Raw genomic sequence first — 23527 nt, 5'->3', positions numbered from 1 at the left:
CAAGTGCAAAATGGAGATTACCACTTTTACATTACATTTAGCAGACACTTCTTGACCAAAGTGACTTACATATGTCAGCTATATTTCAAGGGATCACATTATCCCCGGAGCAACTTGGGGTTAAGTGCCTTGCTCAAGGGCACAACAGTGGAAGCCGGGAATTGAACCGACAACTTTCAGGCTACTGCACGCTAGCCCAGCTCCTTATCCACCACACTACCACCGCCCCACTGCACAGGATTTAAACATACATTTACAGAGGGTGGCCTTGCTGCAGGGAATGCATGGAACTTCTGCACACTGCATGTTTTCTCACTGACAAACCTCCAGAAAAAAAAATCTCACAACTGTTGTATTCTTGCTAGACATACAAATCCAGAGCTTTTTTTTTTTGCACTACCTCCACACCCTCTACCATGACATCTGACTGCATCACTTCCACTTACAGTATGCATACTGCATCACAGTGTCAGTTCCCTGCCTGAAATCCAAAATCTGTTGGATAGACTATCTAAATTGTATTTCACTTAAAGTGTTGTAAGTGTTTATCTTGTTCGTTGTGCCTATGAGTGTGTTATAAGCTACTTGATGCATTTTCCACAAGATAAAGTATCTATCTATCTACTAGATATAGGACTGTGGGTGTTGGTATTTACAGATTTCCATAAGTTGCTATAATTAAGAACAGCAAATTAGAGGGAGAAATAGAGAAGAAGAGGAGGTCACACTTGATCTGCTATCACATCTCCACAGCTCCACAGCTACTCAAAAGGATCAGTTATCTGCAAACTGAATTGGGTGCAGTGCACAGTCTTTGGGAACTATGAAAACAATTGGGGATATTTACAGGCTATTTATTATTACATTTGTCTACATTTATACAATTATTACGTGTTTACTAGTTTTTACTATTCTGCAAGTGCACTGGCAGAATAGGCCTACATTGTGGCAAGTATGCCTTACAATTCAGAGACAGAAATATTATAATGTATAAGTATATATACTTTTTTGATCCGTGAGGGAAATTTGGTCTCTGCATTTAACCCAAATAGTGAAACACAAACAGCACACAGCACACTGTGAACACTACATGAATTTGATAGAACGTTTTTATTTTATTTTTTTAGTGTTGTTTGGGGGGGGGGGGTCAAACAAACAGAGAGCACTAGCATTGTTCACTGCTCTAACGAAGCTTTTAAAATGTAAAAAGCACCGCAGGTTATTTTTATAGCTGATAAAAGATAATCTTTGTAGCCTATCTACCTAACACTGTACAGTGTCGGTATTGCATAACTGCAAAAGCCCACAAGCGGATTACATTACTCCTTGTTGAAAAATCCGAAGCTAGGATTGGTAGATTTCACATAGCCCCTTTATGAGAAAACCTGATTGGTCTTTGGTGTTGCCTGTTAATGTTGCCATGCCTATTCGAACGTAAAGCAGTTTGTCCGACGTGCAAGTGACTGCCACTAGGTATCTAGTTAGCTACTAGCAAAGGCCCGAACTGAATAATTTTAGCTGTTGACGATGAAAGTAGGAATATACAACAAGGCAGTCTATTTGTAGTCCGTATAAAAGTCGTTGTAACGATGATCATAGAAAATGTTGACGCCTTGAAGTCATGGCTTGCGAAACTCCTGGAACCAATGTGAGTGATGGACTTTTTACATTCTCGCTAGCTGACACTAACGTTAGCTTGCTTTCTCGCTAACATCGTTATAGCTAACGTTAGCTGGTAAGGTTGCTAACTATCTAGCTGGCGTTGTGTGTGGAAAAGTGGTGAGTCTGTAATCTTGACATTGTTATGGAAGTAAGATATGTGATCATTGACATCATCCACAACTACATCCCTCTTAATATATGGACATGACTGAAATCTAAATTCAGGAATTTCTCTGCTCGCTTGCTTCAGTTTCTCTTTTAGCTGGCTAGCCCCGTAGCATTCTGGTTAGCCAGTTTATCTAAGGATTCTCATTGGTTGTTTTTATGCTAGCAAGCGTTAGTTTGACGAACTGACTTGCCGTCTAGTCAACGCATTACAGTAACGTTAATCTTTGAACTCAGTTTGAGTAACTCAAATTGCGTGTCTATTTTATTACAATGTGCATGATCGATGTGGTGGGTAAAGGCGTAGTTTATCTCTTGTAACACTCATTTAGTAAGGCAAAGCACCCACATGATTGCAATACACGAACACTGCAGAAGTGAAATCTTTCATGAGGCCAAGGCCATATCCATTTATAGACAGTTAGCCTTTCTAGCTAACATATGCTGTTAGCCAGGCCGCCTCGTGCTTGTAGTAAACAACATTTATTGTAGATAGAACAGCATCTTTATCCAGACTGCATACACGTGTGGCAAACCGGTAGAAGTTTTATTTTGCACTGCTTATCTCGCTAGCTGACGTCAGTCATCATAATATCTACAGCGGGAAATTTCCAGGATAGTTTCGCCAGGGATGTCATCTCCGGCTGAATATCGTTCAACCCCTCATATTAAACACTTAATCTTTTACAGATGTGATGCTGACCCCTCTGCGTTAGCCAACTACGTAGTGGCTTTAGTGAAGAAAGACAAACCTGAGAAAGAGCTTAAAGCCCTCTGTGCTGATCAACTTGATGTGTTCCTTCAACAAGGTAAGAATGGTCAACACATCTAATTGCCAAGTCATAAACTGCTCCGTCTAAAAACAAATAAGTTGGAGTAGGCCACAATAATAGCGACCTGCTGTCATAAAGCCTGATGGCGGGCCACAATGAAATGCGACCTGTCATAAAGACTTTCAAAGGCTATCAACAGGGGCAGTTGAAATATCATAGTTATGTCATAGTTATATATCAACAAAAAAGATAACGATTTAGATATAGAGATGATCCAATTGGACTACTTTAAGAAAAGGAGAGGATATGTATACTGCTGAAGCTATAGGTGGCAAGGCATGAACTTTCAACTTTTGTTATACTTTGAGAGTTTTTGTAAGCTATGAATTTTTTGATTTCATTTAACCTCTTCATAAGACAACCATACTGCATATATACTGCAATATTCTTGTTTGACTATTTGCCACCACAGCCTAAATCAGATTCCTTCCAAAGGCTTGATTAACTGTTTCAGGGGTGGCCAATCAGGCCTTACATTTGCTGCTTAGCTCTGCATCCTTGTGAAGTGTTTTCATTATTCTTCTCATCTTTTCAACATTTAATGGTAGGAGGAACAGTGTTTTCTGGCAATACACAATCAAAGTGTTTTTGTGAATTAAGATACAGTAAACTTCTCAAATGGGGCATACGGTTTTGGTTTTATGATTTTGTCAAGGCCAGATACAGTGTTAGGCGTTCCCTAATGATATTATAGACTGATAATTATTCTTGGACTCCTAATCATTGCACTGCACTGTTCACTTCATATTGCATATGGTGATATCCATTTGTACAAGCTCCATTGACATACTCCATCATATCTTATCACTGCCCTTACTCCACTGGCAAACTCCCCATTGTAGTGACTGTTCTCTGTAGTAAGTCTGGATGTCTACCTTTTCCTCAGGATCAATAAAGTATTTGTCTACCCATCCATCTAAAAGCATGTTGGATTTGACTGGGGTCACCCACTGTCATTGAATGAACATAAGAAAATGTTGTAAACAGCCTGTTCACACAGCATCCTAGTTCCCATTAAAGTATAACATTAGTTACGGATGTATTGGTGATGCGTCACCAAGAAGCTAAAAAAATGAATTATTCACTATCCATGTAGATTGGTCAACAAACGTGAATTGGTTTGACTAAATACTTACTTACTCAGCTGATCGCTGAAACAACACTGGATTGAGCAGCTATTGTTTAAGTGTATTGTTTGGAGATCAGCGGTTACTCCTGAAGTTACCTGGGTAACGCCAGTATGCTTGCTTTGTAGTATGCGACTCTGAAAGCTCCAGAGTAGTTATTGTTTACACAGCTACAGGAGCTGAAGTAAATCCAAGTGAGTAATTCAGTTAGGTCATCAGACATTTCAAAACAAGTGTAACCTCTTCAGGCAGATTAAATCATTTGTACACTTGGCTATGCAATACACTACACTTCACAAGTTTTTATTTTATTTCATTTGTATGTTTTTGTAGCTTGTAGCTGGACTATTTTGATGTTGCAACCATTTCATTGGAGTATTTTACAATCAAATGATATGAGGTTTTTTTCCCCCTGTTTCATTTCCAGAAACTGCAGGTTTTGTAGACAAACTATTTGAAAGTTTAGTGACAAAAAATTACATTGTGAAACCCCCGATGAAGGAGTCACCCAAAGAGGAGCCTAAACCAGTGGTGCAGAAGCCAGATGAGAAGGAAAAAAGCAAGGAAGAGGAGGTACTGATTACTCTTTTTAAAGGAAATCAAGTCTACATATTTGATTAAACCAAAGTCACATTAATGCAATTTGAAATATCATTATTATTTATTTTTACCAAAGCATAGCAGTTTAGTGTTGTCATGTTGCCATTACTGTGTTACCAACAGAATTGTTGTTGGTGAACTCAATAAATTGTTCGGTATATGGAGGAGGGCATAGTGTGTGAGTGCACATTCTGAGCACAGCTTGAAGGTATTGTCTTTCCCAGGTAAATCACACAGAAGACGCACGTGAAGTCAGGAGGCGGAGGAGTCCACTGAGGAACCGCCCAGATTTGAATGAGTCAAGGTGAGACATGGGAGTAACCCATTTGTGTTCTTGGAAGCACACATGACTAGGACGAATTTGGCTAGGCTAACTCGTTACATTGTTTGTCAAATGTACTTGTAAATGCAAAGTGCATTCTGCAGCACTAGTACGAACAGCTTATGGTGTCATTTGGAAGGTACTAGTGTTGGGCTTGCATGTCTGTATGTGTGTGTTGTGTTTGCGTTATTGTTCTGCCATATCAATCTTGTAGAGTAACCGTAAACATTAAGGATTGCAGCGGCGCTTGATTGACACAATGTGAATGAGTGCCGATGTGTCATCCCCTCAGGGGCCGAGATGACCGGCGACGGGGTACAGACTGGAAGCGGCGAGACCTGGAGCGCCACGGGAAGGGTGGCGAGTCGTACCGCGAGCGACACGAGCGACGGCGAGGGGGCTCCCGCGGGCGAAGCCGGAGCAGAAGCCGCAGCAGGAGCCGGAGCACCAGCAGAAGCCGCAGCGGGAGCAGAGGACGCGGGAGAGGTGAGCCGGAGAGGGAGGAGGACAGGCAGGACAGGCGGAGAAGAGCAGGTGAGTGAGTGACTGAGAGAGAGTGAAAGAGAAAAATGGATGGAAGAACATTTACATTACATTTTTTCATTTAGCAGACACTTAATAAAGGAAAACATTCAAACTATAATGCAGAGGAGACCTTGGGTAACAATTAATAATACTACAACAATAATTACTACAATGCAGAGGAGACCTTAGGTAACGATAAATACTACAATAACAACTATTAGAAGTGGGAGAAGGAGGAAAGAAGGGAAATGTATGGGAGGTCCGTGTTAGGTTAGAGTTTAAAGGAATATAGAAGGAAGTTGCCAGAAAAAAACAAAGTGGTGGATTCATGGATAAAGGCCATGAGAAAGATGAAGATATGTGGAGGAGCATAACAAGGTAGTACCGAGGAGTTTGATTAAGGTTGAAGGCTAGATGTAAGAGTTCTGGTTTTGTTCTATTTTATGCCAAAAAGTTGCATGCGGGCTATCTATAAATGATCTGTCTGACAAGCTATGGACGGACCGTTACCTAAGTGTTTTTTGAAATCTACTCTCCTTAAACCTCTGGCTGCCCTTTGGGGATTGACATCATTGTTAAATGTGTGTATATTTATTTTCCCTCAGAACACTGGTCCAAGTTTGAGCAAGAGAGGAAGGAGCAGGGTGCCTACATCCCCACCGCTGCCCCCATGGGGAACGCTCCTCCTCCTCCCCCCTACCTGCTCAACATGAATCCCCCTCCGCACAAGTTCCCCCCCTGCTCCTCCTCTTCCACCTCCTCCTCATCGTCTTCCTCAAGAGGCCCGGCGGTCCCCGGCTCCGTCTCCATGGCAACGCCAGCTCGTCAGCCCGACAACACGACTGAGAGCTGGTCCAGTTTCTACCTGAGTCAAGACAAGAGCAAGTCAGTGGACGCCAGCCCTTCCAAGAAGCAACGCTGCAGAGACTACGACGGTGAGCAGAGACACACCACACACACACACACACACACCACACACACACACACACATACCCCACACACACACACACCACACACACACTTGTTCCTCTTGGTATCTCTTTCTTCCACACATATAGGTGGTCATGGGTCTGATGTTGCACAATGTTTGGTGAGGAAGTTACCCTATTGATGTTATTGTTGACCCATGTACTGGGTTGACTTGTGAGAATGCTGCTGTATTGTTTGCATTTGGGGGGTTTCCACTAATGGACTAGGGAGATATTTTTGAGCTTTTAAAAACTGTTCAGGAAACCCTGTTGTGTCATCTGGGCCAGTTATACCAGGAGTGGAAATCTGGTCATCTGAATTTTCTTAGTTTTCTAGTAATATTTACTGTATATTTCGTACAGAGGCATGACTATTACTTATTTGAACATGTAGCCTATTTAAACCATGCAGTTCTCTCCCACAATGGTATTCTAGCATAATGTCAAATGCAGCAAATAGTGAAATAGGACTGAATGTGGCTGAGTGAGTCTGCCTCTTGTCACGAATGAAATAATGGAAGTCTTTCTGCTTTTAGAACAATGATGCATTCAGTTTGGTATTGCTTGAATGTGAGGCCCTGTGTGACAAGTGCTGTAATTGTAGCTCAGATGTTTTTAGTAGTCTGATGTTTTCCTAAGTGTGTGTGTGTGTGTGTGTGTGTGTGTGTGTGTGTGTGTGTGTGTGTGTGTGTGTGTGTGTGTGTGTGTGTGTGTGTGTGTGTGTGTGTGTGTGTGTGTGTGTGTGTGTGTGTGTGTGTGTGTGTGTGTGTGTGTGTGTGTGTGTGTGTGTGTGTGTGTGTGTGTGTGTGTGTGTTGTACGTACCTGCTTGTATGTGAAATAACACTAATGACCTAGGTGTCACTGTCTCTACTCTAGGGCCCTGAGGTATTTGTGATGGGCTAAGGGGTATCAGGGGATAGTGTTTATATATACCCCTTCTGTCTCTGGGGCCCAAGGGTATTTTTCACACCAGCCCTGTGTGTGGGGAATTCACAGAGCTTTTAGGGTTAGCAAAAGAGGTTTATGGAAAGATCATGTGTTTTTTTGGAGTTGGCATGAAGGCAGCAGTTTTTATTTTAAAAACGTCTTTCGCAGAACAGGCCTGTTTAGCTTCTCATCTTAGTGAAAGTGAAACTTCTGTATTCTTCTAAAAGTGCTGAAAGATAAAGTTGTTTCAATTAATTGTATTTCTATATATCAGTATGAGGGCTAGCTTTTGCGTTCTTAATAATTAATTCCAGAGCACATGCCTTAACCCTTGACCTCTCTCATGTCTTTAGAGAAAGGCTTCTGCGTTTCTGGTGACCTCTGTCCGTTCGACCATGGAAATGACCCTCTGATCGTGGACGACGTCATTCTGCCCACCATGATTCCGTTCCCGCCTCCTCCGCCAGGGATGCCCCCTCCCCGTATGCCCATGCCCCCCATGACTGAGCCCCCGCCCAACATCCGGATGCCCCCTCCACTGCACGTGCAGCCGCCCATCCCAGGGATCTTCCCCATGCCTGGTGAGTAACTTTAGTGTGGACATGTTGAATTGTGTTGGGCCATTAGAGATTGTAGTCATGCTATTTGCTGGTGTGTTAGGTTATATTCAACATGGATGCAGCATAGATGCTTTTTTTTTTTTGTCGTTCATTTAGAAAAGGGTTCATCAGCTGACATATTGTTACACATTGTCTGTTTGTTTGAGATGCTGAGGTATAGTAATTGTGTAGATGAACATGATTTAGGTGAAGTAGTCAATTGTGAATTTTTAGAATGATTTGTAAAGGATTCAAAAGTGTATGAAATAGAAATTTATTTTTATTACATGCTAAAAAACGTGCTTAAGGCCTTTTAATAGTCAGTGGTTGACTAGCACCATCGCCTATACGAGCCAAAATGTGGGTATGGAAAACATACTTTGTCGACGTGTTTCTAATGCCAGCTTGGAAAATAAGGGTTCATCAGCTGACATATTGTTACACATTGTCTGTTTGTTTGAGATGCTGAGGTATAGTAATTGTGTAGATGAACATGATTTAGGTGAAGTAGTCAATTGTGAATTTTTAGAATGATTTGTAAAGGATTCAAAAGTGTATGAAATAGAAATTTATTTTTATTACATGCTAAAAAACGTGCTTAAGGCCCTTTTAATAGTCAGTGGTTGACTAGCACCATCGACTGTAGATAGACACTATTTTCCAAGCTGGCATTAGAAACACGTCGACAAAGTATGTTTTCCATACCCACATTTTGGCTCGTATAGGCCATTTTAAGCACAGCAGTAATAGCCTCAGGTGCTGACATTACACTAAACCAAAACCTGGTCCTAATCAATTCCAAATTGGAGTAAGATAGAACTGGGTGTAGTGAGTGGAGGTGCACAGCGTGGTTGAGGTGGAGGGTGTGTGGGTTGGGGTCAGTCCTCACTCACTCTGGGCTGAGTCAGTGTGGGTTGTGTCTCCACCTGTAGGAGTCCCGCTGATCACGGCCACTGTCACAGACACTCCTCCACCGGGGAACTCCTCCTCCTCCTCTTCCTCCTCCTCCTCCTCTGCTCTGGCCCCTCCTGGAGTGGGACCTCCTGCTCCCACTGCTGCTCCTCCTCCCCCTCCACCTCCCCCTCCTCCTCCTCCTCCTCTTCCTCTTCCCCCTGTACCCCCCTCTTCCACCTGCTCCTCCTCCTCTCTGCCTGTCCACCTTCAGTACTCTCTCTCGGAATGTAAGCACCTATGCTATTCTCATTGGGTTGGACAGGATTGGGCTTTTTGACATGGTCAGTAGAACTTCTTTTGGGTGGGGGGTTGGCAGGGTTTCCGCAGGGTGTTAAAAGTCTCAAATTGAATATTATGAATTTTAGGGCTTAAAAAAAATCTTAAATATGTTAAACATTTAATGCGCTAGGTCATAAATAAGTTTAGATAGGTCTTAATTATGTCAATCCTCATTTAAGGTTACTTCAACAGTAAAAATATTTTTAGCTGCATAAGATTGAAGTTGTATGACAGTTCTTTCTCTCAATGGTACAGATACAGTATATCACAATCTAATACAATTATAACAGGATATGTGAAACTGATCTTTCTAGCCTGTATAGAAGTTCAGAGAACAAATTTATTTACTTTGGTAATAAATCTGGGACTGATTTCCCTTCATATTTTTCCCCATGAAATCATTCATTATAGTCTTAAGATTAACTTGATGAAATCTGCAGAAAGTAACCCTAAGTTGGTTTGGGAGTGTCAAGATTTTGTTGCTTAAAATTGTTGTTTAAATTACAGGCATTGCTTATTTCAAATGGTCGCTCAAATAGCCAACCCATCTTTTCCCTTTCCTTTGGTCAGATTCATACGACTCAGAGGCGTATAATCCAGAGTCTCCAGGTCTCACCAGCCGACCACAGTACCGGCAGTTCATCCCACGGATCCAGACACAGAGGCCCTATCTTATAGGCCTGACCTCCGGAGAAGGCCAGGGATCGCGAGGTACCGAATGTCAGTCAACTTCCCCACATATGCCATGCTCATTCAAACCAAATTCAACTCTCCTGCAATATCTCAAAGATTCTTTTTAACAATGAATGGATTGAAATGTATATGATTCGGATACCTTAATTCTAAGTTGTGATATACAGTTGGTTAATAGAAAATGTCTTGAAATATTTGTATACAAATTGTGCGTTATTGGATAATGTCAATAAAATTGCCGTTACAACGTTTCTTTATAGCCGCAAATATCGTGATCCAGACGGAGCCCTCGGTGACCAGCGCGTCCACCAGCGAGTCGTGGTTCGGCTCCGACGCAGAGAGCAGGAAGAGGCCGCTGAGCTCCACAGACGGCCCCCATCCCCCCAAGAAGCCCTGGATGGACAAGTGAGTGTGGACACCTGTGTGTGTGTGTGTGTGTGTGTGTGTGTGTGTGTGTGGTTGTGGGTGTGTGTGGGTGTGTGTGGGTGTGTGTGGGTGTGTGTGTGTGGTTGTGTGTGTGTGTGTGTGTGTGGTTGTGTGTTGTGACATGCTGAAGGCAAGCCTAATGACGGTCAAACAGATCCTCATTAAATATGCACACGCTATATCAGCGGAGGTGCTTTTTATTTTATGAGGTGGGCAGATTTGTCATGTTTAAATGCATAGGAAGTTGTCAGGTCCAACACAACATGCTGAACATTGTGGTTTCGTGTAATGCACTGATAACCTCTTGGTCAAATGAATCAGAAGTTTTCTGTGCAGCTGCTTTCCTTCACTAGCAAATCTCACTAAAGGGAACAAGGGGAAGCTGAGGGGGAAATCATTGGGAGTTGTGAGAGCTGTTTTGATGAGATTTTTCTAAAGATTGTGTTCCTCCTTCCTCAGGCCAAACTTCAACTCCCAACATAAGCCCAACTTCCCTAAGAAGAATCACTACATGAACACTAAACTGGAGGTCCGCCGGATCCCACGGGATCTCAACAACATCACCAAGTTAAACGAGCACTTCAGCAAGTTTGGGACAATTGTAAATATTCAGGTAAGTAAAGATGTTTTTACTTGTAAACCATGACTGATTTATTTGATTTCACTGCTTGTTATAAGGTTGCCTTAGCTAAAGAACTGCATAGGGTTAGTCTCCACCTTCTTTGTTACGAGTGAAATAGTGAAGACTTTTCTAATCATTTGGTAGCGCTTACCTCATTGGCCTGATCCTTTGAGCTTTTGACCATTTTGCACATGATATTTCATTATTATTTGTATTTTCTTATTTTTATATTTCATGAGATCATTCATGAGAGACTGGCTTGTTTCTGTCCCAGGTAATGTTTGGGGGTGACCCGGATGCCGCCCTCATCCAGTACACGTCCAACAAGGAGGCCCGGGCTGCCATCTCCAGCACCGAGGCCGTGTTCAACAACCGCTTCATCCGGGTGCACTGGCACCACGAAGCCACCGGGGGGCAGCAGGAGCAGGGCCTAGGTAGCAGCCAGGGCACCAGTCTGGCCCCACAGCACGCCCCCACACACAAGGTGAGTGTGTCTGCCCGACACACACACACACACACACACACACACACACACACCCACACACACGCGCGCGCACACACACAAAAGCTTATGTAGCACAGGCTGTGGACATTGGCTAGAGGAAATTCTGTGAGTGGAAACAGAATAGAAACTGGAGTAACTGCAAAGAGTGTTGCACTTGTGTTTGTGGCATTTAGCACATGGTATTTAGCACATGCTTTTATCCAAAGATAACATTAGAGTTACACACAGCATTTAGTATACACTAGAAAAAGCTTTTAGTTCATGTTCTGTGGTCTAAAAGACAGAATAAATCTGTTGTTTTTGTCCTTGTGGCACCCTCTTTAGTGTTCTCTTTGTTCTATTGTTCATTTTCAACCATGCAGCAGCACAACCCAGGGGCCTATGTGCTGAATAACACCTTGCCCAAACCGCGGCCAGAGCTGCCCACTGCCACCCAGGGGGCGACTGACTCGAAGGGCACAAGCCCGGAGCTGCCCACGGTGAGTAGGGCCTCTGCGTACGCAACACCAACACAGTGGCCTGGAGGAGAGTTGGAGAATTTTCTGTCTGTATAGAATAGGATTCATGGTATTGTGTTCAGCAATTGTACAGGTAAAACTGTGTTAAAAGGTTATTAACCCCCTTCACCTTTTCCCAGGCTGCAACATCTGCAGGGGGAAGTCATCTGAAAGGGCCATACACGCGGACAGTTCTCAAGCCGTCCTCAAAGTCCCTGGGGAAGACGGCCAAAGCACTTCAAGTGCAGGAGGTCCTAAAAAAGAAGCAGGTGAGGCTGCGTCACCTGGTGGGGGGTGCGTCAGGATTTTTAATTTAAGCCCTTGATAAGCCATTGTTATATAGCTATGATTAAACTGTATGAAGCTTTTCCCCAAAACTGTTGAGTTTCAGTTTCACTTATTCCATAGATAACGAGATCCAGACTGGTAATACTTCTTGAACTCATAAAAGGTTTGTTGCATTGACTTACTGGTTTACTTTTTCTTATTCTTATTTCAGGAAGCAATGAAGTTGCAACAAGGCATGCGGAAAAAGAAACAGGAGATTCTTGAGATGCAGATTGAGTGCCAGAAGGTAAAAGAAGCTGCTCTGTTTATGTCCTTTAGTGCAACTATAAACAGCATATTAGGTGTACATTTTTCAGAAGAGTTCCTATTATAATGGACTTGTAGTTGTACGTGTGTGTGTGTGTGTGTGTGTGTGTGTGTGTGTGCACACGGTTTTATTGCAATTTTGTGGAGTATCCATTATAGTTGTAATGGAAATGTTGCAAATCTTTTAATCAGTAGCTTACATTATAGTATTACCTTATGAATGATCACCATAGGCAGCTAGTAACCCGCTCTGAAGAAAGAGTAGAAAAAGAGGGATGCAGGTGCGGGGGGGGGATGCAGACTCTCTGATCTATTGCTTTCGCTCATCTGCTCGGTCACTCACACTGGGGCACGTTTTTCCCCTCCCTCCACTGGTCAGGTGCTGATCGCGCGTCTGGAGACCAACCGGACGATGAAACCGGAGGAGCGCGCCAGCATCATCAAGACGCTGAACGGCCTGTCGGAGATGATCTCGGCGCTGCAGACGGAGATCGTGGCTCTGCAGCGGCCCGCTGGCACCACGCCGCAGGCTCCACCCAAAAGTGACCAGCCTAAGGACAAGACCGATGTAAGAGCCCCTGACCCCCACCAGACCCCCTCCTGACCCCCACCCAACCCCCCAGGGTTGAGATGCTGTGTCTGTCTCTCCCTCAAACCCTGACAGGGCTGTGGCTGCCCCCCAGACTCCTCTGAACTGAGTTTCCTGTACTTGCTTAGTGCCAAATGAAACATGTAAATTGATATTTAAAAGGGGCAGCCAAGATGGCTCTTTACTATTGTTGTTTGTTATATCTGCATATGGTTTAATTTTTCAAGGACTATAAAATGAGCCCTACAAAAATGGGTGAGTTGCAGTGAACAGTATGAAGTAATGTGTGTGTGGTGTGTGTGTGTGTGTGGGGGGGGGGGGGGGTGTGACATGCACTAAATCTGGGCTACGCTAACGTGATGTATGATCTGTGTGATGCCACATCTGTAGGCCCAGAAGGAGCTGCTGGACACTGAGCTGGACATCCACATGAAGCTTGGCTCTGGTGAGGACACGGCAACACTCAAGAGGAAGCTGGCCGAGCTGCATGCTGAGGTGAGCCGCAGTGCCGCCTTGTACTGGTGTGTCTGCAATTTACAGTGCTGGTTGGGGGAAGAAAAAAAAACTCCTTGGAGGGATGACTCTAAATTTAGTTGATAAATGTAATTTTATTTTAGTGATATATTTGCGTTTTGTTCTCATGGGTGTTGTAATGTGAAATGTTAACCATTCCTGCTTCAGCTCCAGATAGTAGCCGGGTCATTATGAATCATCAGGAACTTCGGGGCTAACCCCCTTCACAGACAGGCACAAGATACAGCTTTAATCCGAGGAGTTGCATCTGTATTCACTGACCAGCAGTTAAAACTATGCATAAGTGCTTCTCAAACTCTAATTTGGTCGCCAACTAATTGCTGTCTGCGTGAACTCTCTCGCTGGCCCCTGGCATGAACTCACTAATGCCACATTCACCTTAAAGAAGCCACATCAATTGCTATTTTGTTGACTAGTTTTTGCTGTTGTACCTTTGAGGACAGGCCTATCATGACGAGTTCTGTCTGTCATTGGTGGTAGGTAAATTGGCTGCAATTAAATGCTGCTTATTAAATGTTGTCCCCTTCACTTTTCACAAATTCAAGAGTGTCCCAATATTATCTGTTATTGCATTGGTATCGGCCACAACAAACCGATAAATATCGGTTATCGTTTTCGGCCCTAAAATTCCATATTGGTGAATCTCTAGTTTTTGAGTGCCCATTGTGCTATGGGCAGGGGTGGGTAGAGTACTGAAAATCTATACTCAACTATATTACCATCTGAGAAATCTACTCAAGTAAAAGTAAAAAAGTACTTTATTAATAAGTTACTTAAGTAACAATAGGGCTGGGATAAACGATTATTTTTTAAACGATTAATCTAGCGATTATTTTTTCGATGCATCGATTAATCTAACGCTTCATTTTTTTCAGTCCGATTCGATTTCGATTCGATTATCGATTATCTCCACATTAATTGACTAATAGCAACTTATACATGTTGATTTACATATCTGAATGAACAAAAACATGAATTCCTTAACATTGGAATATATGTTTATTGCTCTTAAGATTCCAAAATGAAAGACTATACAATTGCAAAGTAATGCATTCTTAGTCAGAGGTAGCATTCAGTTCAGTTCAGTAGTGTATAGGTCTAATTGAGTGCCTGTCACTTTAAGACGACGTTCGTCAGGGAATCCTTGTAATTAACATTAACACAGTTAAAACGCTGCTGATGTGTGGATGCAATTCATAACGTAGTTAGTTCAAATAACGGTTCATACTTCTACTTGGGACAAGCACTTTTGAGTCTTGGAAAACACTTTTCCATTTACATCGGGATTTTGCAAACATTCAGTGTCCGAGTCAATAAAATGAGCCCTGCATGAATAACGAAATTGACAAACAACTGTGAGCATGCTAAACTCAACATCCAAACAGTATTCTAACGTTAGCTTTGAGATACTGCTTGATTGCATAACTTTGCTAAGGTCTCATCACAACATAGTACATTGAGGAGACCAAACTAAGTAGAGTTAACTTTAATGCAGCAGTTTTTAACAAATTTGCACAGCATGGTCACGATGCTAAGCGGATTTAATAGCAATTTAGCCCGCTGTGCTCTATGCAATGCTTCTATGTGGCAAGCAACAACAATCCTTCAACAATCATGAATATTTTGTTAAATGCACATGCAGAGGAGGGGCAGCGGGAAGGTGTAAAATTAAAACTATTTAGCGGCACACAGTATGCTTAATGAATCGACGCGCATATTTTGCGTCGACGTCATCGATGACGTCGACGCGTTGTCCCAGCCCTAAGTAACAAGTAATTGTTTTTTTTTATTATTATTTTTTTTTTTTGTTTGTTTTTTTATATATTTTGATGGCCTAGGCCTATCCTTTACGCCTATTTGCTTTTCTCCTTCTTTATAGGCTAATGATATAGGCAAACATATATTTTGACAGCACATTTCAAATATATTTTATTATGACCGCCGCGCAGCGAAGCGGCGGTCAAATAGGTTTAGTCAGATTTTTTTCTTTCTTTTTTTTTCTTTTTCGCATGCCCAAATTACCGTCAAGGATTCCCGGAACACTGAAAGACCGGGGTACACGAAACTTGGTGGGCATGTAACCCCACATGGATAGCATGGAACCATCGTTTTTCGTTTTGATCTGTAGCCCCCCCGCTAGACTGGACCCCCCGAAAGGAGGGTAGGGCAGACACAGTTTTCTGTGAATATCTCGAGAACCGTAGGGTTTAGGAGGTTTAGGAGGAATTCCGTTCATAGGGGGCCACACAATAAATTAATTTATGTTACTATACACCAACTGGCCTGTAGGTGGCTGGAGACAGTTTTCTGTGAATATCTCGAGAACCGTAGGGCCTAGGAGGTCCACCTTTTTTATGTATGTTGGTCTTAAGGGGGCATGTCAACCCATCCCATTACCACTTATTTCATGTATAGCGCCACCTAGTTAAAAATTAAAAAGCAAAAAATTAGATGTTCATCACAATATCTCTGGCTGACATGGTCAAAACTGCACGAAATTAAAAGTGTAAGATCATTATGACACCCTCCGAATGCATGCCAAGTTTTGTGTACTTTCGTTCATGGGGGGCCTTACAATAAAATAATTTATGTGTACATTTAGTGTCGTACACCAACAAGGATTCCCGGGACACTGAAAGACCAGGGTACACAAAACTTGGTGGGCATGTAACCCAGCATGGAACCGTCGTTTTTCGTTTTGATCTGTAGCCCCCCCGCTGGACTGGACCCCCCGAAAGGAGGGTAGGGCAGACACAGTTCTTTGTGAATATCTTAAGAACTGTAGGGCCTAGGATGACCAATTTTTTCTGTATGTTTGCCTCCAGGGGTCATGTTCCCCCTTTTCATGTGTACATATGTGCACAAACAGATACACACGCACACACATACATTCACATTAATCATACGTATGACATATACTCACACAGTAGACATATGTACGCATGCATGCACAGGCACATACGCAGGCACACACACAAGCACGCACATGCACACACACACACACATAACATAAACATGTACATGCACACAATTCAAGAATTTCTCAGAATTATGAACAGGCAAGATGGAGGTGGGCTTGTATAAAATTAATTTTACATGTGAAATCTATGAACTAATCATGTTTTGGTTCTTGTTGTCTATCAGATACCAGTGAGAATTGATTGTGGATAATGCAATTTAGTGAGACAGTGGCGGCATTAAACCACATTGTCACTTGAACGCTTGAACATACCGGTAGTTCACGTTGACAATGGAGAAACGCTTAGCTTACTTCGTTTATGACAGAAATTAAGTTCTGTGCCAACACGTTGTAAAAACACAACCCACAACACTGCCTTTATTTGGTGCAAATCTCCTTTACTTTATTAGACCATCACCATCACCGCGAGTGCATACAAAATGTTTTTCATTAATACCAGCAGTCGTTGCTTTTTAACTGCGTCGATTTGCAATTGAGTGCGCATCTAATGTAACAGCGGTGTCTTCGCGGAGACATCCTCTCCAGTTTAATTTTTGCTGTTGCGAGCGAGCTTAGGCCTATAGATTACGATATGGGAAATACTTAATACGATCAGCTTCAGAAATGAATGGGTTTTCCTTGGCCTGTGCTACACCTTTCCACCAAGTTGTGCGAAAATTGTAGTTTTTGCGATGTTGACAAAGATGCGTAGCACATGGAAGCTCTTGATAGTGCATGCCACTAACGTCTATAAAAACAATAAATTTATGGAATAAAACTAGACAGGTACCTCGGATTAGCATTGCTGTTTATTCATAAACTGCAATTTTCAGCAGCCAGCGGAGGGCATTTAGCCTACTATGCTTCCGGACAATATTTTGCGTCTCCCCTAATTCTGAAGCAGTGGCATCGCTAAATGAAGAGGAAACGCTGAGAAGAAAGTTAATGCTTTAAATAAGCTACATCAATACAATATATGTGAACTGAAACTGGACGGGCCATAATAACCTCTGACTAGTTTAGGCTACTTGTTATATTATTGTTAAATCGCAATGTGAGCGGCAGCCAGCAGGGGAGGATATGTCACAGGATTATTTAAAAAGCAAATGTGCGTCTGCCCTGATTCTGATACCGTGACGGTATTAATTAAACTGGGGGGCCACCATGCTGAAATAAACGTAGAGGAAACACTGTACTTTAATATTATCTGACACACTTGTGTAGGCTATCTTGTCATAGCCAGAATAAGCATTAAATGGCTACGGGTTGAAAAGTAGTCACTTCAAATCCATTGCCAGCTGATTCTTCTGCTTTGCATTGATGGAAGTCTGGTTATAACTTCACCACATGCATATGTAACCTAAAAACAATGGCTACATTTAGGCCAGGATATAGCCTAGGCATATCCACTCGGACAGAGCGACAGAGTAGGCTATCTGTTTTCTCAGTCTTTGTCATGTTCTGCAACATTGAGGCTACATAAACGAATGCTAGGTTTTTTCTAACTTGTGTGCTTGATTTTTGAGGCATTTACTTTGCTTGTATATGAATTTGTAGGCCTACTTTCCTTGTCCAACGTGATTGTTGAACGATGCCAGAAATTAATATAGGCGAAAGTTTCCGTGTCATGTCATATACCTCTCATGTCATTGCTATGCTGTCTCACCAGAAGATGCAGCAGCTGGCAGGGCGTCATTGCATTAAATGAGCTGTTAGATATATAGAACATCTACTTCCATGTAGTAGGCTACAACGTGATCTGATTGATTCTACATACTGGAAGGCCAGTCATTACTTTTATAATCGCGGGGAAACGTAGCAATGCATTCTGAAGCCCTGTTTCTTTTCTCCCACGCCGTTGTAGACCGAGGGAGAGGTGCGCTTTTATCCCTCAGATACTTTCTCCTCCGATAATAAACTTGTACTTGTAACGAAAGACAAGTCTTGAAAATGTAGCGAAGTAAAGAGTAGATTACTGGCTCAAAAATGTACTAGAGTAAAAGTAGAAGTACCGTTTTGAAAGAGGAATATGGAAAGTTGCCATGCCATGAAAAAAGCACTTTTTTACTCATGTGCGTTACTTGTAGCGCGTTCAGTGTTTGGGAGTAACGGAATACATGTACCGGCGTTACGTATTCAGAATACAAATTATGAGTAACTGTATTCCGATACAGTAACAAGTTAAACTGTTTGAGTAACGGAATACGTTACAGATTACATTTTTGGGCATGTATTCTGTATTCAGTAATGGAATACGTTTTGAAAATAACCCTCCCAACACTGAGCGCGTTACTACCCACCCCTGGCTATGGGTAAGTGCAGGGTCACTACAAATTGAGGTTGGGGCCAGATGATTAACTTGAACGAACCAGAACCTCCGAAAAACTCCAGTGCTAAACACAGAGACACATGGAGAAATGCACTAACTGCAGTGTTGAAAGTGTGTGTGTGTGTGTGTGTGTGTCGTTATTGTCCCTTTCTATTATCTTTGCACTCCTAAAACCAGGGCCCACATGTCTATATCGGGATCACTCCATACTACAATGGTCATGGCCTTTTCTTTTTATGTCCTACAGCACAGCTTACGCGGAGTTCTAAATATGAGGAAAACAAATCTAAATGTGCCATAGCACTCTGCCAATGTAGTCACTCTGCACATGCATCACTAACAAGGAAGACCTCTTTGTCACACTCAAACACACACACTTAAATGTACTAACACACACACAAATATACAGACGGAGCATGGTTTTTCCACCACTGGGTGTGCTTAAATTAGTGTGTGTGTAAAATATGCATGGGCTTACCCCTCTCCAGCACATTAAACTACAGGCACTTACCAAGCCCAGAGGACCCTCGCTCAACGAGCCAGCTCCAGCCGCAGCCCAACGCTCCTGCATTACATGGCATTAAACTTTGAGCTGATGTTCCTTGTAAGAAAGGAGAGAGAAGACAATTAATGGGGAGGGGTTGTGTGTGATGTGTTTGGTGGTGGGAGTTGGTCGCCGTTCTCAAGAAAAGTCTTTAAAGGCCATGCATGCTTCATAACAGTGAAGGCCTGTGAAAAGTTATGCAGTTGGTGTCATTGTTTTTTTTTGTTGTTATTGATTACAATTGATAAGACAGTTTAAGGAGTGTATTACAGCAGTTAATTTAGGGTAAACCAGGGAAAGCAGCTTAGAGATTGCAATGGTAAGGTGGATACTGTTTATAAATTAATATTCAGTAAAACGGCAACATAAAGTAGATTCACACAGTCAGACAGGGTGTATGTGTGTATGTCATATTTGTTTTCTTATAGTTCTAACCCAGAAGCTGTTTTAGCATTAACCAACATGCTGTTTGTCCCCAGGCAACACGTATGGGGCTGATCCCGGCCGCGTCTGCGACCACAGCAACGGTGGCGCCGGTACGGCCGACGTTGGCTCCCCCCACTCGTGGACGGGGCGGTAGGGGCCGGGGCCGAGGCCGCGGAGGTGGTCGAGGAGGCGGCGGCGGCAACCACATGGTGGTGGACCACCGGCCACGAGCGTTTGTCATCCAAGGTGTCACGCAGGAGGAGAAGGACGAACTGAGGCCACACTTCATGGTAAAAGGCGGCATATATATGTATATATATATGTGTGTGTAATATATATATATATATATATATATATATATATACACATGGGAGCTATACAAAGCTAACTAGAGTAGTTAACTTCTAGTTAGCTCTCATGTAGCAAAAATCGAATTTTTGCCATCTTAAAGCAGCACTAAAAAGTAATTGCTCGGGGTCCCCCTACAGTTCAGTAGCGCAATTGTCCAATTGATATCACTACAGCGCGATAAATGTAGACACGATATTGAGGGAATCAGTGGACAGCAGTCCATCAAGTATTTATTTGTACAGTTAGGCCTAGCATAGCAGCTCTTTCCCATTTAGATTTTTGTTGGAGATTCAAATGGAATGCTGCCACTCAATTCGTCTTTTTTGCACTCAGTGATGCTAACTTGACTTAACTTGAAAGTGACTTATGCTACGACGTGTGCATAGTGAACATTATCTTCAGAACTTGATGCCATGAAAGTAAATTAAACATTCACAATAAGACATTTGTCGTGGTTTGGCAGTCATCGTTTTTACAAGCACTGGAATCAGAAGAAGAATAGTAGCCTAACTTCCATGCTGGCTACTTGAATTACTTGGCATACGAACATAAACTGAGGAATCTGCAACTTTTCATGATCAGACATTTATTGTCATCATTTGATCGCTCGCTGGCTAACTTCACCTGGCGCCTACTAGTGGCTGGAGAAATTTGGTGTTCCTACCTGCTGCTAGCAACTTGTTTAGTCCTATTACAAGCGATACGACCCTGCTCAGAGTGCAGCAGAAGAGCCATTCGCTCTATTAAGAGTTTAATAGTGCCATCAAGATCATTTTGGAAACGTTATTTTAATGTAAGCTATTTACGGGTTGTTAACATGTTTTTGGTTTTCTTTGTGTATCAGAAATTTGGTGAAGTCGAGGATTTCCGTGATCAGGACGCCACCAGTGTTGTCATGACCTTTAAGTCGCGGAGCGAGGCAGAGAGCGTATGTTTCCTTCAACTCCTGAACTCTCTCCTTTTCTTAATTATTTACTATTAATCAGTCTATTAAGTCATTTTATTCCCATTCCCCAAAACTCATATTTGTCTTGTTGTCATTTCAAAGTTTTGAAGGTAGCTGTTTGTCCAGTTCTATTCACTTTGATTCTGGTTTTCAGGCTGCCAATCAAGGGGCCAAGTTCAAGGGCCGCTTTCTGGAGATCTCCTGGTACACGGCCAAACGACCCTCCGTGTCCTCTGAGCCCTCAGAGGAGGATCCAAAGGAGGAGGCCAAAACGGTGCGTCTTTAAAACTACACACTCAATACCTGGGAGTAAACGCACACATCGTATAATACTGTGTGTGTGTGTGTGTACATTTGTGGTTGTGTAATTAAATTAGTGTCCTTGTTGTTTCCGTAGGAACATGTTAGCTCCTCCCTCCTCGCTGAAGATGAAGAGGAGGAGGAGGACGACGACGATGAGGACGAAGATGGAGAAAGCCGCTCGTGGAGACGATGGAATAAATAAAATCATCTGGCTTTTTATCTTTAATTTTATTTTTATGTCGTGGGTGGGGGTCGGAGGCAAAGCTGTCAGGTCAAACCCTCTACCGTCTAAACCAGTATTCATTGACTGAAGGAAAACCTATTTTGTTGAGTGTAGATGTGTATTGCGCAAAGTGCAAGTGCATCCACACAGTTTTGATAACTGCATAATTAATCTCTTTGCCGATGAACCGGTTTGAAACATCAGGATCACAAACTGCTCTGGCTTCACTTTGATTACATTGCAGTGCTGTAACACAAGATTTGTGACTCAAAACATTGTTTTTTTCCTCTTCCTCCTTACGTTTCTTTAGTGTGCACCTGCTCCAAACTATTTTAATATTATAGTGAGCTAGCAGGTGACAACATCCTGATTAGCATTGAAGGCAAAACTTAAATGTGGCATTGAAAATTAAGTCAGTTGAGATTATATTGCTACTCAAACTATTTGCTTGAATAGCCACTATTATCATTGCAGTTACCCCTGATGCTTGTTGTGCCACTACGTGTAAATACAGTATCCATGGAAACAGAGGCACAGTTAGTTATTCTGTAAAGTGCTTAAAGGAATCCCTAACTTGCATTATTTCATCCCATACCAAAGAGATCTTTGGAACAGGATGGGTAGAAAACATTGTTTTCACTTAACTTGTGTATAGTGCTGTTCTGAATGTATGGTTTTTGGTTTTACATTATTTTGCCTTACATAATCAGCTGTGTGCTGGATTTGTACAAGATACATGCCTCCCTCTGTTGAGCTTCTGTGTAAATTTTGTACATGTTGCGGTTTGGAATGACTATTCATACCTTTTATTACATGGTAGCCATTTCAATGTTGAAGTTGGGGACAAAATGGTTTCCCTTTTTTTTTTTAATTGTGATTTATTTTTGAGTTTGAGAAAGTATTCTGTCCCTTTCTAAAATCCTTATTTATAGCAATGTATTTAAAACTTCACCATCCCATCAGTCACGGTTATTTTCCCAGCATTTCTAAATAAGAATTACCCCCTATTAACGCCTGTCAGGAAAGGGGCATATGTTTTTCATAGAGCTGTAGATATTTTTCCCCCATTCCTTTCCTTTGAAATGCCCTCGCTAAAGAGCGCTATCCATAATGCCCTGTGTGAATGTGCAATGCTGATGAAATATCTATATTTTTGTTATTAGTACTTACACACGGTATTTAACAATATAACGAGATAATGATGAGGTATGATTAGGTCATATCATCCACCAGCCCTTTCCTGTATCTCTGCTTCAATTTGGTAAGGGCGTGACTTCTCTCAACCATTAGGATGGCCTGCTTTTTGTACCCTTTTATGTCATTGTACATGACTTCAGGATGAAAAAATGTCTTTTTCTGGGAAATTTGTGAACTCAGAAAAAATATATGTTGCTATGATATTAATAGCAGGACTATTTCAGTGAAAAAAAAAACTAAAATATTGATCTCCTGATATTCTTTATTTTTAAAACATTGTGCTACCATGATTTGGTGGTATGGTGCATCGAACATTTAGTGAGAAGGTTTGAAATATTACTGTTTATATATTGCAGAATATGTGGATGTATTTTAAGTTTTGTTTGTAAAATGATTTTTTAATTTGCATGTTTGGTTACCAATAAAGAAGGAGGAATGGTTTCATTATGAAGATCAGAACAAACAGAAAAAAAAACAATTTGGCCAAAAGAAATTAAATGGAAAAAAAAATATTTCAACATCTTGACAAAAAAAAAGGTCAAAATGAAAAACTCACCATTCCAGAAATAATACCTGAATCGACCGTTGTCTGTCTTTTAATTTCATATTGAGTCAAAACACACATTTGCTTTAAGTCTGCCATGTCTTTATAATTATCTTCCATTTGATGTCAGAAACCGGGCCTGAAGTGAAGTTCTCAGGCACTGCAGGAACTCTGGCATTGGTCAGGCTGTTCAAGATTGGAAAGTATCATTATATAATTGCTTTATAATCTGATAACTTCACATTTCCTTTGTGTTAGACACTATATAACGCTAGACAGCCTT

At 42.0% G+C, this 23527-nt stretch overlaps 1 protein-coding gene across 3 annotated transcripts; it reads left to right on the top strand.

Annotated features, from left to right (window-relative positions):
* Window positions 1-1459: 1459 nt before the first annotated feature.
* rbm27 (RNA binding motif protein 27) lies at window positions 1460-23278 on the top strand. 3 transcript variants are annotated; one of them, XM_076275386.1, is made up of 21 exons: window positions 1460-1648; window positions 2518-2636; window positions 4215-4360; window positions 4612-4691; window positions 5002-5243; window positions 5840-6169; window positions 7484-7711; window positions 8662-8910; window positions 9533-9673; window positions 9916-10060; window positions 10541-10694; window positions 10978-11187; window positions 11571-11687; window positions 11846-11974; window positions 12205-12279; window positions 12679-12867; window positions 13279-13383; window positions 19734-19970; window positions 20876-20959; window positions 21132-21251; window positions 21375-23278. In XM_076275386.1, exons 1-21 carry the CDS (start codon window positions 1590-1592, stop codon window positions 21480-21482), a joined length of 3267 nt encoding a protein of 1088 aa, XP_076131501.1. In that variant the 5' UTR covers window positions 1460-1589; the 3' UTR covers window positions 21483-23278. The 3 variants fall into 3 exon arrangements, with proteins under 3 accessions (XP_076131501.1, XP_076131500.1, XP_076131503.1); XM_076275385.1 differs by having other exon boundaries at window positions 9533-9682; XM_076275388.1 differs by lacking the exon at window positions 8662-8910 and having other exon boundaries at window positions 9533-9682.
* Window positions 23279-23527: the final 249 nt, after the last annotated feature.

The sequence above is a fragment of the Alosa pseudoharengus genome, unplaced genomic scaffold (assembly GCF_046254945.1).
Source record: "Alosa pseudoharengus isolate Yale_2024_CS ecotype anadromous, Long Island Sound unplaced genomic scaffold, YU_APseudo_1.1 YU_APseudo_1.1_scf_8, whole genome shotgun sequence".
NCBI lineage: Eukaryota > Metazoa > Chordata > Actinopteri > Clupeiformes > Clupeidae > Alosa > Alosa pseudoharengus.
Note: the sequence above shows the minus strand (reverse complement) of the source record. Positions and strands in the feature narration are given on the sequence as shown.